Genomic DNA, 16,057 nt, shown 5'->3' with positions numbered 1-16,057 from the left:
TTCCATAAGGTTTTAACCATCATTAAACAAATAGGCAATTTGCAAAAAATTGTTCATCATTGACCATATATATGAGCAACCTACTGGTCCAAACTAATGGCAACTATTCACACTTCTTTTTCTATATGGAGGTGATCAATCACTGAGCTATACATGGCTGCCAGAGAAGTTCCTGACAGGTAAAGCACTAAGCTTAGACCAGGTTTGATTTGATTGGTGGTGACCTTGGTCATAATCTGATGTGACATGTGACAATGAGATGCTCTGCCAGTTTCTGATGATCTGCCTTTGTGGATTCTGAAACCTCACCAGCTGGATGCATATTGTTGTAGATTTCAGCAGGTGTGGGCTGATCGGGTGCAGAGCTAAGCAGAGCATGGCCAGGCCATCATTTTCAGGAGTTTTACTTGCTTTAAACAAACAGACTTGCTCTTACACACATTGATCCAGACTCTCCCATTTGCTGTCATTTAACATTTCTGAGATAGAAGACAGGTAATTATAGCAGCCTGTATTATCTGTTGTCTTTAAATTATTTAATTTAGCACTCGAGGACTTGTAAAACCTTAACACATTTTACTGATCCATCCTCTTCTTTAAGATTGCTCGTCTGAACTTTTTTGAAGAAACATGAGCATTTTTCATCTTGGTCCACAAAATGAACTGTGGGTTGGAAGCTGACTTGGAAGGATGGAAGCACAGAATAATGTTTGCTGTCTCTTTAGCAACATCTAAGAGACAAATGGCTGAAGAAGGAGAAATCTGATGGGAGGGGACTGGCTTCTGCCCACTTCTTTTCCAGTCCTGATGAAAGTTCTCGGCCCAAAATATCGATTGTTCATTTCCCTCCATTGGCACGGCCTGTCCTGCTGAGTTCTTCCAGCATCTTATGAGTGAAGCTCAAGATTTCCAGCATGCAGATAATCTATTGTGTTTAGGTTTGGGGCAGCCATCTCCATTTAAAATTCCTGAGCTGAATTGGTATTTCACCAGTCTGTCAGTTTTACAATCTTGTCATGTGTTAAATGGCATTTCAGTTATGGCTAATACTATTCTGTTATACATTAGAGTAGCTAGCTGGTGGTGCAGTGGCATCCACACTGGATTTCAAGACAAGTGGTCCCAAGTTTGAATCTGGCCAGCTCCTTGCACACTTTTCATCCGTGCTGAGTTGAGTGTCGAGCTAGCAACTCGGTCTCGTAGGAAGCAGACAAATGCTAAAGAAACAGCAGACTTTCTGCTCTATGTGCCACAAGTTGAAGAGGAGGAGGAGAAGAAGAAGAAGAAGAATAGCCCTTAACTTGGCAGTGGAGTTATCGGGGCACCGTCATGACGGTGTTTCCGTAGCAAGCTATTCTTGTTTTTACGAGGCCGAGTTGTTAGCTCAACGCTCAACCTGACTCGGATTCGAACTCGGGAACCTTGGCTCCGGAGTCCGGCGCTGATATTATCGTGCCACCAAGCGGAAATAAGTTGAAGAGAGGAGCAACAATAATTTTTGTAATCTAATGTACGTTCTATTTCCTTTAATAAAGTATAATTCTAATCTTGTTTCAGAATATTTGCATATCAGATGTACGTACATTTGTTTTATTCTTTATAAAGATATTACATTGATCCTTTTCTAAATAAATACACTCTGAATTATTCACATTAGGCAATTATGCAAATTCTAAGTTCAACCAGTCAGCATCAGTGGATGTTGTAATCCAAGTTATTAGAGGGATTCACATGACAGTCACATAACACATTTTGACAGTTGTGTGTTGTACATCCATGGATAACTTAGGGATGATTTTTACTTGTATCACTTTTTTGGGATTTTGCCTTTTGCAGTATGATGCTTTTTGAAAGTTATTAGTGGCACATTTTGTTCAAAATAACTTTTTTAAACAAAATTATTTAAAATATTGGTGTCATTATGGAAAAAATACTGAAGCATTCCTGTTAGCAGTTCTTGTGCCTCCACTTGCAGCACCATTGAATTTTTGATAAAAATAATTTGATTTTTCCACTAAGATGTCTGATTGTTTGGGGACTGGTTCCTCAAATAATAGACCTAGTGCAAAGTATGTAACTATATTAAATGTATTTTGGTTAAATTTTGGAATATTTTGAGGCAAAAGAAGTAATGCGCAGAAGCAAATTTGCAAAATATTTTGTATAACTATGGTTGGATATTTATGTAATGCATATTGGTTATTTCCAGTTTTATTCCATTAATCTATATATTGTAACAATATCCTATCTTTAATCTTTTTCCACCAACAGTTTCACAAGCAAGGCCCCCACCAAATCAAAAGAAGGGTAAGAGGCATGATTTAGCAGTTGTACTTTCTTTGCTTTAATTTGCACCTCTGCAGCCAAGAAATATTGTGGTAAAAATTTTCTGGACGATACTCTGTACTTTAGAATCTGGTATAATAAATGGTAGAAGTCTTTGCGTTTTTAAATTGCATGAATCAGGACAGTGTTATAATTGTGTTGAATGTTTTCTAAAGAAAAAAACTTATTTTCAGTCCCAGCTGTCATTGGATAGTAAAAAATCTCATAGTTTTCTCTCTTCCTTCCAGGCTCTCGAACTCCAATCATTATTATTCCTGCAGCTACCACTTCTTTAATTACCATGCTGAATGCAAAGGATCTTTTACAGGACTTAAAGTAAGTTGCATAATTTGGGAAGTATTTTATGTTGTTGTAAAATAAATCCTGAGACTGAAAGTTGTGAGAGATTGATTGAATCTATATGAATATAGGCAAATGTTATGGAATTCACACTTCAAATAAATAGAGCCTTTTTTTTTTGAATCTATGGCTTACCCAGGACATTACTTTTACATTAGGTTTCTTAACATTTTCATTATGTAGTCGAGGAGTCAAAATAAAGATTAAGCTCCAGGGGGGAAAAATCCCAGAAATACTTGGAAAAATAAGTTGAATCTTATTTTTGTGAAAAGTATGAAAACCAATTTCAACAAAATTTTATACCGTGCTTTAAATCACCAGTTATGATGAACGCGTGATTTTTTTAAAAGAATGTTTATACATTTTTAACCTATAAATACAGGTATTTTTGATAGTATTGATGATGTGGATTATTTAAGCACAATTTATTTATATTTCTGAGTGCTATAAAGAATATTAAATATAGATGCAGTTCTCAAATATTTGTTCTAGCAAATTAAATGAATTCTGGAAAGTAAATTGATGGATTTCTATGGAATATAATTGAAGGATAAATCAGCATGATTAATTGGATTGAATGAGCTTTGAAGTTACAAAACAATGTAACATGAATTGTCGAATATGCTCAATTTTAAGATAACAAACAGGACTGTACAGTTGACTTGTAAAGTATTACAAAATATTATGAAGAGTGCAGTGCAAAAGAAAGACTTAAACCATTGAAGAGATAATCTAAATTGACCATTAAAGAATGCAGAAAGGATATTTTCCCTTTAGACAAAGCATTTGTTTCTAATTGAGTTGATTTTACTGTTATAATTCAACTTTTAATAGTTAATCTGAGTTATTCAGTTTTGGAAGTGTTTTTTGTTAGTGTTGATTATAATTACATGTTGAAACTTAGTATTTAAGGAAGTATAACCTAGATGTTGTTATCTGAGGACCTGTTGTGAGGTCAATTATCTACAGTGGCAACTGAGTATTTCTCACAGTCTGGGATTGTATTTCCTCTGCAGCTTTGCTCTATCTGCTACAAGCATAATTTGCCAGTGGCCAACTATTTTAATTCCTATTCGCATTCGCATTCTGACGTGTTGGTCCCTGGCCTTCTGTTGTGCCAAGATCAGTTCAGTTCAGTTTTCGTTTATTGTCATTTAGAAATGCATGCATTAAAAAATGATACAACGTTCCTTCAGAATGATATCACAAGAAAACACAGGACAAACCAAGACTAAAGCTGACAAAACCACATAATTATAACATATAGTTACAACAGTGCAAAGCAATACCATAATTTGATAAAGATCAAACCATGGGCACGGTAAAAAGAAAGTCTCAAAGTCCCGATAGACTCATCATCCCACGCAGGCGGCAGAAGGGAGAAACTCTCCCCGCCATGAACCTCCAAGCGCCGCCAACTCGCCGATGCAGCACCATTGGAAGCAGCCGACCGCAGTGGACTCTGAGTCCGTCCGAAAACTTCAAGCCTCCGACCAGTCCCTCCGACACAGCCTCTCTGAGCTCCATCCTCTGCCGAGCGCTTCGACCCCGCCCGCCGAGCAACAAGCAAAGCTGAGGACTCAGGGCCTTCCCCCTCCGGAGATTCTGGACCACACAGTAGCAACAGCAGCAGCGAAGCAGGCATTTCAGAAGTTTCACCAGATGTTCCTCCGTGTTCTCACGTCTGTCTCCATCAAATCAGGATAGTGCACGACATCCTACTTGACAAATAACAGACATCACCACCGGAGTGGCCGCTACGAGCTGCATCGCGCTGCCATCTTCCCACCATCCCACTCTTCCATCTTGTTCACCCACAAGATGAACCCACTCTTAGGGTGGAGGAGCAACACTTCATATTCTGTCTGGGTAGCCTCCAATCTGATGGCATGAGTATTGATTTCTCTTGTCCTATTGTATGTCTTATGGTCTTCCGGTTTTAAAAAAAATCCCTCTCTCTTCCCTCCTCTTCCCCACTCTAGCTTTTTACCTCTTCTCACCTTCCCCTGGTGCTCCTCCTCCTTCTCTTTCTCCCAAGGTCCATTCTTCTCTCCTGTTGGATTCCTTCCTCTCCAGACTTCTACTTTTCCCACTCACATGGCTTTACCTATTACCTTTTAGCTAGTCCTTCCTCCCCTCCTCCCACGTTTTTAGTCTGGCATCTTCCCCCTTCCTTTCCAGTCTTGAAGAAGGGTCTTGCCTGAAAGGTGAACTGCTTATTCATTTCCATAGGTGCTACCTGGCTGCCTGACCTACTGAGTTTCTCCAGCAGTTTGTGTATATTGCTTTGTATTTCCAATGGCCCGTTTAAGTATTTGAACAATAATAAACTGAGTATTTCAGCAATGGATGCAATGCCATTAATTAGCAAGATACAAAGAAAGTAGTTTATTTGACAATGCAACAGTTGAGAGATAAAGGTGAAAGTGACATCTTATGCAGTATGTAACGATTTTCTGTTCATGTCTATTTAACCTTGTTATCAGTTGATTTAATGTTAAGACCATAGATTTTAAAAATACTTTTGGTATCACCGAAATGTTCCCAGTAATATTTCACAATTGCAGGTGGGTAATTGAATTTCATACTTAACAGATAAAGTGTTACATGCAATGACATATTGATATTCGAAGCTGAAATCTACAGAAATTGTGATGTATTTGCTAATTTTAGGTTTCATAGATAGAAAAGTTTGAGTTAACATTTGCTTTTCTGTGAGTCAATTTCCATAGCCATTCACCTACATTTTCATAGTAAGGATCATGGGCAGGATTTCCACCCATGTTAAAATGACTGAGTAGGTGAAATCATGAGAAAATTCGGAGAGCAATTGTCCGTTCCCTTACTGAAGAGTTGAAACAGGTCTAAATGTATTTTTTAAGGAAAGATCAGAGAATTTTAAAGTAGGTAAGCTGTTAGAAGGAGCAAAGAAGTAGAATTTGTTTCAGAATACTTGTACATGGAGTACAAGTCCTGTGACTACTGGTGTGCCACAGGGATCAGTGCTGGGTCCATTGTTATTTGTCATCTATATCAATGATCTGGATGATAATGTGTTAAATTGGATCAGCAAATTTGCTGATGATACAAAGATTGGAGGTGTAGTAGACAGTGAGGAAGGTTTTCAGAGCCTGCAGAGGGACTTGGACCAGCTGGAAAAATGGGCTGAAAAATGGCAGATGGAGTTTAATACAGACAAGTGTGAGGTAGTGCACGTTGGAAGGACAAACCAAGGTAGAACATACAGGGTTAATGGTAAGGCACTGAGGAGTGCAGTGGAACAGAGAGATCTGGGAAGACAGATACAAAATTCCCTAAAAGTGGCGTCACAGGTAGATAGGGTCGTAAAGAGAGCTTTTGGTACATTGGCCTTTATTAATCAAAGTATTGAGTATAAGAGCTGGAATGTTATGATGAGGTTGTATAAGGCATTGGTGAGGACGAATCTGGAGTATTGTGTTCAGTTTTGGTCACCAAATTACAGGAAGGATATAAATAAGGTTGAAAGAGTGCAGAGAAGGTTTACAAGGATGTTGCCAGGACTTGAGAAACTCAGTTACAGAGAAAGGTTGAATAGGTTAGGACTTTATTCCCTGGAGCGTAGAAGAATGAGGGGGGATTTGATAGAGGTATATAAAATTATGATAGAGTGAATGCAAGCAGGCTTTTTCCACTGAGGCAAGGGGAGAAAAAAACCAGAGGACATGGGTTAAGGGTGAGGGGGGAAAGGTTTAAAGGGAACATTAGGGGGGGCTTTTTCACACAGAGAGTGGTGGGAGTATGGAATGAGCTGCCAGACGAGGTGGTAAATGCAAGTTCTTTTTTAACATTTAAGAATAAATTGCACAGATACATGGATGGGAGGTGTATGGAGGGATATGGTCCGTGTGCAGGTCAGTGGGACTAGGCAGAAAATGGTTCGGCCCAGCCAAGAAGGGCCAAAAGGCCTGTTTCTGTGCTGTAGTTTCTACGGTTCTGTGGTTCTATGGAGTAAATGACTTGTTGCTGTTCTATTTCTTTAGAGAAAGCATACAACATTTTAGGTTTGCTTTTGACATATAAAGGTAGCAGTCATTCTTCTCATGTTGCTAAAACATTTGTCATTGGCGAACAAAACTCCTTTGAAGGCAGTTCCTTGAATTGTAGTTCACCAAGAATTGTTCTTCTCAAGAATCAAACGTTTTCAGTCAGAAAACAGATAGCCTGTAACCTCCCACATAGGATTGAATGTCTTGTCTTTGGACTCACAGGACCACTTGTACAACCTTTTAGAATAATCCTAATTTTTTTTAAGGAAAATAAATACTGTGCCATAAATTTATCTTCAATTTTGAAAAGATGTGCGAACTCTACCACAAATGACATACAGCATACCCCTTCATTCTTCATGATAATGTAACTTATTAGGTAACATTGTAATTTAGAGGTTATATATGTATTGGATTTTTGTGTGTCCTTTATTGAAGAAATCAATGATTCCTCCAATTGGGGATCTGTATAAAACTTGATAAGTGCAGGTAATCTGCTTAAAATGAAACCACAGTCTTAATTTTCTAAAATTGGAAGTTATTGAAGTATTTTCTACTTACTCTGCTTATATTGTTTTAAAAGTTTCAAAGGTACATTTAATGTCAGAGAAATATATACAATATACATCCTGAAATTCTTTTTCTTCTACACATGCGCTATGTGTTCCTGGTTTCACAGAGGCAACTGTAGATTTTCTGTATGTAATCCCATTTTTGTCTTCCTGATGGCATGGGAAAGCACAGCTCTTGCTGCACCACACCCCCAAACTAATGACAACATATCGTTCTATCACCAGTGCCCAGAACTCTGTTATCAATCAGTGCGTTCAAAACAATCCCATTGCACTGAGGTGACTCCTGACCAAACTTTTTTTTCCCTTTTGTTTGATAGCAACATGAATGAGGTTGGTTGAGTTTGGAAGTGTAATCCAGATGTGTAGAGGAAATCAATTTTGCTGGGACAGTAGGTGGAATTGGTCAGAAGCAGCAAGAAACAGAAAAACAAGTGAGTGGCCTGTTCCTAGAAAGAAACTACCTATTTTGGAACTCTGTGGATTATGGTTAATTGGTACACATGGGGACTAGTTTATTTTGGCCCAATTAAACGGCTGACCCAATTAGCTGAAGTTTCATGAAAATAGTTGAAAGGTATAAAAAAGACAAACTACCATTTCAGTGAGCAACCATTTCTGTATTTAAATAAAATACTGACAACTTAGAACATTGCCAATATCTCTACAGTACTATAAAACAGCATATTCATACCAATTTGTTATTGATGGGGGAATTCATCTGCCAAGTTCTTTTGATTGACTGTAATGAATAAAATCAATGCAATCACCTAGTGCAGATAATGGACTGCCTTCAGACAATGTTTTAGATGGTAATATCTTCCAAATCTTCATTTTTATTGTAATACTCAAAATGATTGGCAATACCTTCAAATTTATTGTAGTTCCTACCTTGTTGAAGTAGTGAAATCATTTTATTTTCACTCCTGGCCATTTCTGGCATCTCTAAGCCTGAATGCTTAGAACTGCAATGATCAGAACAGTTGTGAATTGTCTTACTGCTCATTTCTCGCCATCTTTCAGTGACAAACATCACTGCTGTTTGAACACTGACAAACGCAACTGACGCTATTTAAAAATTGTCTGCTGTAAGCACTGTGTAGGGTCTAACAGCCAGCTAAGTGCACGTGACTGATGCTAGTTAGAAACTGTTTGGCAACAGTCTCCTATCCCAATTAAGTGGCATAGTGTCCCAAATAAACAGCTGCCATGATTAACTGATGGCCCGATTAACTGAATCCACTGTATGTTAAAAAAAATTAACCAAATTTCTTCCTGATCTACTTTTATAAGCATTATTTTCTAGCCCTGTCAGTTAAGGAAAATCGCTGTTGATCCATGACTTTTTGGAAACTGTTTTTAAGATGTGAAATTATCACAAGGTTACTATTAGTTGGTAATGTGTTTCCAACATTATAATATTTTTATTGACAGCATACGTGAGGAAGATCTTTACTTGATAATAAGGTGTATTGTGATGTCAATACAGCAGTGTGTATTGAAATATATGACTATACACCTGTTACATGTAGATATATGTCATATACTTGAAAACATAGATTAAGGAATACTATAATACTGATTACTTGAATGAAATGGACCATATAACCATCACTTTGATACAAGTTCATTTTTATATCTTGGATATGAAGTCTCAATGTTAGTGAATAAAGTAAGCTTGGTTGGCATAAAAATTTAAGAAATACAGGGAGGTTTAGCCACCTGGCCTGTCAAACCTACCCCGTCCAGCAATATTATCATGGCTGATTAAGCTGTGGACTCAGCTCCATCTACCCATCTTGTCCCCATAACTCTTAATTGCCCAAGAATGCAAAAATATACATTGAATGAGGTAACCTCTACTGCTTCCTTGGGCAGAGGATTCCACAGATTCACAGCTCTCTGGGAGAGCAGTTCCTTCTGAGATCTGTCCTAAGTTCTGTAGAATCTATAGTATTTTATAACTTAAAACAATAGTTATGAATCAATTATTAAAACAACATACCATCTCAGTATGACAGTTGAGGTCAACAATAATATATGTATTAATAAATAATGGTGTAACTAGATTGTGCTGCAGTTTGGAATGAAAATAATTTAGAAAATTAGTTTACATGGCATTGATAAATGAAACTGTTGTCTTGGCAGAGTTTATAGTGCATGTTGAGATAAATGTCATGATATTTCATTAAAAGATTAACTTGCAAAATGTGCATTAATTTTTTAATCAATACACAATCTAATACATTTTGATTTAGATCATTAAAAAGATTTTTTGAGCTCTAGTTATGGAATGTAGCAGATTCATATGTACTGGAACATTTTACTTGACAACATACAGATAAATGTTTAAAATTCTAAAGGCAGGAACAGACACTGGAGTTTCTTTTTACTTTGGATGAAATTTATTTGCTGAAATGCAAAATCAGGTTTTGGAAGCACTTCCATTCATTGTTTTTTTTCCTGGAGATGTTGCATAAGAAATCTGATGTATAACGGAATACTGCTATATACATTTAGCAATGTAGGGGTTTTTAATTATATGTGACGTAAAAACTCACACAATAGCTAGTCAAACTATTTGTTTCTGCTTGAGTGTGACTTGCTGCATCCATTTGTCTGGTCAAGATCTTAAAGAAATTGTAATTTACCGATGCAAATGAAACTTTTATGCAAACTGTAGTGTCTAGATTTCAGTAAATGAGGTTGAAATTTGATGACTAGTAGGGATATATTTTCATACCAGATAACGTAAGAAACCAGTTGAAGAGCAAAACCTAGAGGAACAAACAAAACAATAAATTATATATGAGGCATTTCTCTATCACCAATATGAGACTAAATGTGTCAAGACAAATGTGCCTATTGGAACTTGATTCTTATACCAGTTACAAAAGTTAATCAGTATAACCGACCCAGTTATTAAGCATGAAAAAATTGCAGATTGTGCAGTTAAAGGCTTTGGAAAAATGCAGGTTGAACTCAGATCAAATCAAGAAGCTGAAATAATTTAAAAGAATGACATCAGCAGGGTAGTTGGTAGCACAGTGATAATACTGAATTGAGCCAAGACCAGACACTCTTTAGAAAGACGGTGTTTAGAATATATTACCAAGCAAATCAAGAGTAGAGGTAGGCTACTAAAGCCCCTGCCGTTCAATAGGATCATGGCTGATTTGACTGTAACCTCAAGTTTCCATTCCAATCTATCAGCAGTAACCTACTAACCTTGCTTATGAAGAACCAATTTATTTCTGCCTTGAAATTAATTACAGTCTCTATCCACTGCACTTATTGGTAAGAATAACAAGGATTCATGGCCCAAAGTGAGCAAGTATCTTCTTTTATCTCTGTCTTAAGTGTTTATTATTTATTAAATAAAGTCTCTCTGTATTTTTAAGTATTAGCACCTTAGTATAGATTCTTCCTCAAGAAAACACCTTCTTCAAATCCATCCTGTCAAGATCTTGCAGGTCTTTATGTAATTCAGTCATCACCTCTCAATCTTATGAACTCCACTGGATACAAGTTTGGAAAGATCCAGACTTTCCTCATAAGACAACCTGCCCATTTCAGGTTTAGGGCTAGATGATCTTCACTGAATTGGTTCCAATTAGCTTTCCTTTTCTCTTGCATAATTTCACAGATGATATACTATTTTGAATATCCTTATGTAATCAGTTTTCAACCAGTTTTGTAGTTTTCAGATGTCTTTTACAATTCTGCCTGTCTTTCCTTTAGGCTTAAAGAACCTATTTTCCAGTGGTCTAATGCACCTATTTTCCAGTGGTCTAATGCACCGATGCTTCTTGCTTCATGGTATTCCTGCATCTTACTTCCTTCTCCTGTAGGTTATAATTTACTATTCATTCCAAACAAATATTAGTATGCTACTTCGTGTACTCACTGCTTTGGTGAATCACATCTGTTGCAGGCTTCTTGCTTTATGCACTGGACCACTAATCTTTCTATTTCAGGAAAATCCTCCGAAAAACACTAACACCCAGCTGCCCTCTTTACACCCTCCCCCCACCATCCATCCCAAGGATTTAATGCGTACTACATCCCACTAATACTACTTCCATATCTTGGAAGTCATTTCTAATATGTTCAAACCCAAGCACACTTACTATATTCTAGACCCCTTAACTCTTTTCTTGCACTCCCAACCATATTTGTACCTCTACCAAGCTCTGTCTTCTCCTTTCTCATGCTACCTGCTGGGTGTGTCACTTTCATTAATGCCCTGAATGCGTTTCTTCATGTGTTATTGAATTATAATTAGAAAATCACTGCAAATATTTAACTGATTTTAACTGTTCATATCTTTGCAATTAAAAAAATAAAATCTATGTTGCACAATGATCTAAAATCTCCAGATATATGCACATGACATGAGGCTGGTTATAGAAGGACAACATAAAAATCCTGGAGATTCTTAGCAGGTTGGACATCATTTATGGAAGGAGATAAACAGAGGACATTTTGGACTGAGACTAGTAAAGGCATCCGTTAGTCTTGTGAGACCATGGATCTGCGCTCGGAAAGTCATCACTCTCCAGGTTACAGGCGTGGGCAAGGTTGTACGGGAGACCAGCAGTTGCCCATGCTGCAAGTCTCCCCTCTCCACGACACCGATATTGTCCAAGGGAAGGGCATTAGGACCCATACAGCTTGGCACCAGTGTGGTTGCAGAGCAATGTGTGATTAAATGCCTTGCTCAAGGACACAACACGTTCCCTCGGCTGGGGCTCGAACTCACGACCTTCAGGTCGCTTGTCCAATGCCTTAACCAGTTGGCCACATGACTGAGACTAAAATCTAGAAAAAACATCGGAAGTAGAAAGAGGCCAGAATAAAAGGGTGAGGGAGGGGAGGAGCACAAGCAGACAGGTGAAGTCAGATGAAAGGGAGAAAGATAAGTAGGAGGGATAATGTGAGAATCTGCATTGGAGATGACCAAAATGGGATATGAGGTGCTGTTCCACTAGTCTGTGTCTAGTATTGTGGGAATGGTTTTGGAGGCAGTGCAGGAAGTTAAGAGACAGGTTAGGGTTTAAGGATAGGGATGAGAGCAGTTAACGATCGGGGCAGTAAATGAAAAGTCGCTGGTGAACAGGTCAGCGAGTCCAGGGATCAGATGTCCATGCGGACTGGAGGCACAGCACAGGTGGCACTCCAGGTTTGCGAGTCCCAGGCTTGGAGTCTGTGCAAGTCCAGCGTTTGTGATCCGGGCTTCAAATTCCTGTGATCAGCAGGACTTGGGGTCAATACCAAAGGCCGAAGCCTGAAATCCAAGACCGAAATTGGTGAATCCAGAAGTGAGGCTCGATGGTCAAAGTCCCTGGCTTGACATGTTTCTGTGTCGGGACCCGATGACTGCAAGTCCAGGCCAGGAACTGGGCGTTGGAGACAGCCTGTCCTGGGTTATGTGTGAGTGAGTGGGTGGTTGGGAAGTAGGAAAAGGGTTTGTTTTTTGTTGTTATTATGTTTTATTGCTGGTGTTTTGTTGTTGTTGCTTGTGTTCTTTCGCTGAACATTGTGGGCATGCTGTGTTAGTGACAGAATACGTAGCAGCGCTTGTCAGGTGCCCCAGCATACCCTTAGGTTGTGTTGGTTGTTAATGTAAATGACACATTTTACTGTGTGTTTCATTGTACATGTGATAAATAAATACATCTAAACCTAAGTTTGGCAGTACAGGAGGCTGTGGACAAAAGTGTTAGTGTAGGTATGGGAAGTGAAATTAAGTTGTCCAGCCACTGAGAGATCCTGGCTGATGAGGCAAACAGCTCGAAGGTGTGTGACGCAGTGACTTTCTCTGCCTCCCCACCCTCCCATTCCCTCTCCAGTTGCATTGGGGCTCCCCAATGTAGCACAGGTCACAGTCGGAGCATAGGATCTAGAAAGTGATACTAATGATTTACATGGGAAGTGCTGCCTCACTAGAAGAACTGTTTAGGCCTCTGAATGGTGCTGAGAAAGAAAATGTAGGAACAGGTGTAACATTTGAGACAGTTCAGGCATAAATGCCTCGGGGAGTGGAATTGGTGGGGAAGGAGGAAAGGACAAGAGATTTGCAGAGAAAGAGATTCATCCAATAAGTGAAGGTGGGGGGGGGGGGAGAGATGTATCTGGTGGTGCGATCATGTTGGCGATGCAGGAAGTTGTGAAGAACGATGTGTTGGATGTGGAAACTCGTGTAATGGTAGGTGTGAAGAAGGGGAACCTATCTCTATTATGTAGAGTGGGCAAGTGGTGCAAGGGCAGATGTGGAAAAGATGCGAATGACATCTGCATTTATAGCAGTGGAGGGGAAACCCTGTTTCCTGGGGAAAAAATGACATTTTGGATGTCCTGGAATGGAAAGTCTCATCATGAAAACAGATGTGGCAGAGATAAAGGAAATAACAGAAGGTGGTAGCATCCTTGCAAATGACGTGATAAGAAGAACTGTAGTCAAGGTAACTGGAAGTCATTTGGTTTGTAAACAATGTTAGTAGATAATCTGTTGGTGATACCCATTACACATTAGGGAATTGCTTCATTAGGTACCTTCATCCTGTCTGCCGTAACAGCCAGAATCTCCTGGTGGCCAGCTGTTATAATTCCACTTCCCATTCGTGCATTGATGTGTATACCAATGGCCTACTTTACTGCCAGGTTGTGGCTAGACACACACTAGAGGAACAAAACAAAACTTCATGTTTTGTCATGGTAGTCTCCAACCTGATGGTATCTAGCTTCCATTAACCACTCCCTTCTGCCTCCCCTCCCCCTTTTGTGTTGTTTTATCTCTCTGACCCAAATACTTCTTTTTCCTCTACCCCACCCTGATAACTTGCCCATCCGCCACATCTTCCTCCCTCTGCTTTCCCACCTCTTTCCTTTTATCCCATAATCCACTGCCCTGTTCTATCAGATTTTATCTTCCTTAGCCCTTTGCCTCTTCTACCCATCACCTCCTAGCTTCTTGCATCGATGAACAAAAATAGACTATGTGTCAGTGCTTTTGCTGGAGCAAATACGGGGGAGGGTTGATGCTTTTGCTGCTGCTTATTTGTGGGAGAGGGAGGGGGACAGGTGTTTTAGGGTACTGAATTTTCTATCATTCTTTGGGTCTTTTCTGTTTTGTGGATGTCTGCAAAAAGTAAGAATTTTAGGTTCTATACTGTACATTCTCTAATGTTAAACCATTGAACCCTCATCTGTCATTTTTCATGTAAACACTTTGCTTGCAAAGGGGGCTGTGATGGATAGATTAATGAAGGTATCATTGTGAATGCAGGAAGAATAGGGATTGTGAACAGGGTTAGGAGCAGCATAGTTAGAAACGAGTGATTGTCAGGAAGGAATTCTGAATTTGCTATTGGTGTTGATCAAATGGAGATACTGAATACAGTTCACTATGTGAGGAAGGACTGGGCATTAAAAAGATACAGGAAAGGATAAATAAATCGACAGCTGCAATTATGCAAGTGATCTGTGAGGCAAGGTTAGAGAAGCTTTGGCAAATAAAAGTTAAATATTCATCATGATTGCTGACATTTCTGGGTGTGATTTATTTTTGTTGTATGCACTTCCTCAGTTCTCTTTAGCTGCTTAACCCTGTTGATCTTTTAATAATAAACTGAAGAAGAACTTTGCTGCTATTGATAATGACCCTCCCTTTTGTTCTTACTTGGAGGGAGATCAAATTAAGCCAAGTTTGCATTGAAGTCTGAAATTGTATTAGAAAATTTGTTATTGACAGTATTAGATTTCTTGGGATTGTTCCAGTAGGGAATTTATTACAGGTTTCCCCCGCTATCCGAAGGTAGAGCGTTCCTATGAAACGGTTCGTAAGCCGGAATGTCGTAAAGTGAATAAGCAATTACCATTTATTAATATGGGAAAAATGTTTGAGCGTTCCCAGACCCAAAAAATAACCTACAAAATCATGCCAAATAACACATAAGTCCTAAAATAACAGTAACATATAGTAAAAGCAGGAATGATATGGTAAATACACAGCATATATAAAGTAGAAATACTTCTCTGCGGTGCTGTCTAGCGCAGCGAAAATCTCACGGCAGCACTGTCGGTGGAAGTGCTCTTGGCAGAAACACTCTCTCCGGTAACCTTTAAGCTATGAAGCTGCAAATCATACCAAATAACACATAAAAATACACAGCCTATATAAAGTAGAAATAATGTATGTACAGTGTAGTTTCACTTACTGGAATCGGGAAGACTTCAATAAATTGCAGTTTCGTCACAGTTTAACACTTGCTTATATGAATAAACACCTTCTGTATTACTTTCTTTAGTTCTGCTGGGAACTTTTCGGCAGCTTCAGTACCAGCCGAAGCGCTCTTTCCGGTAAACGTTAATCTATGAAGCTGCCCTCACCTCAAAAACCGATCAAACCACCCATGACTACCTTTAAATTCCACTTTCACAACACTTTCGTCACCATCATCCAGTGCTTTCTGTTTCAGCTTATTAAAAAGACTGACTGATTTCTCCTTAAGTATAAGAAAACTTAACGGAACACCACGCTTTGTACACCCGTCAATCCACTCAAGCAATAGACTTTCCATTTTATCCATTATTGGATGCCGACTAAGTGAGACCACATTGCTACGAGCAGAACCAACAGTAAAATCGGCAGCTTTGAAAATTCTCTCTCTGCGTATAAATAGTGTGAATGGTGGACGCAGGCAAGTTCAACGCGTGGACAGTGTCCTTACTTCGTTCACTATGATCGAAACACTTAATTATGTCTAGTGT

At 38.9% G+C, this 16,057-nt stretch overlaps 1 protein-coding gene across 2 annotated transcripts in view; it reads left to right on the top strand.

Annotated features, from left to right (window-relative positions):
- The window catches only part of cdc73 (cell division cycle 73, Paf1/RNA polymerase II complex component, homolog (S. cerevisiae)), a 329,568-nt gene that overhangs the window by 235,409 nt on the left and 78,102 nt on the right, over positions 1 to 16,057 (top strand). For both annotated transcript variants that reach the window (XM_072274186.1, XM_072274187.1), the window contains exons 12-13: positions 2,272 to 2,307; positions 2,574 to 2,661. In XM_072274186.1, the coding sequence (XP_072130287.1) occupies positions 2,272 to 2,307; positions 2,574 to 2,661 (124 nt within the window). The remainder of the gene's footprint in view (positions 1 to 2,271; positions 2,308 to 2,573; positions 2,662 to 16,057) is intronic.

The sequence above is a fragment of the Mobula birostris genome, chromosome 12 (genome assembly GCF_030028105.1).
Source record: "Mobula birostris isolate sMobBir1 chromosome 12, sMobBir1.hap1, whole genome shotgun sequence".
In the NCBI taxonomy this organism is placed as follows: domain Eukaryota; kingdom Metazoa; phylum Chordata; class Chondrichthyes; order Myliobatiformes; family Myliobatidae; genus Mobula; species Mobula birostris.
The sequence above is the reverse complement of the archived record's forward strand: the minus strand, read 5'-3'. Positions and strand labels throughout refer to the sequence as shown.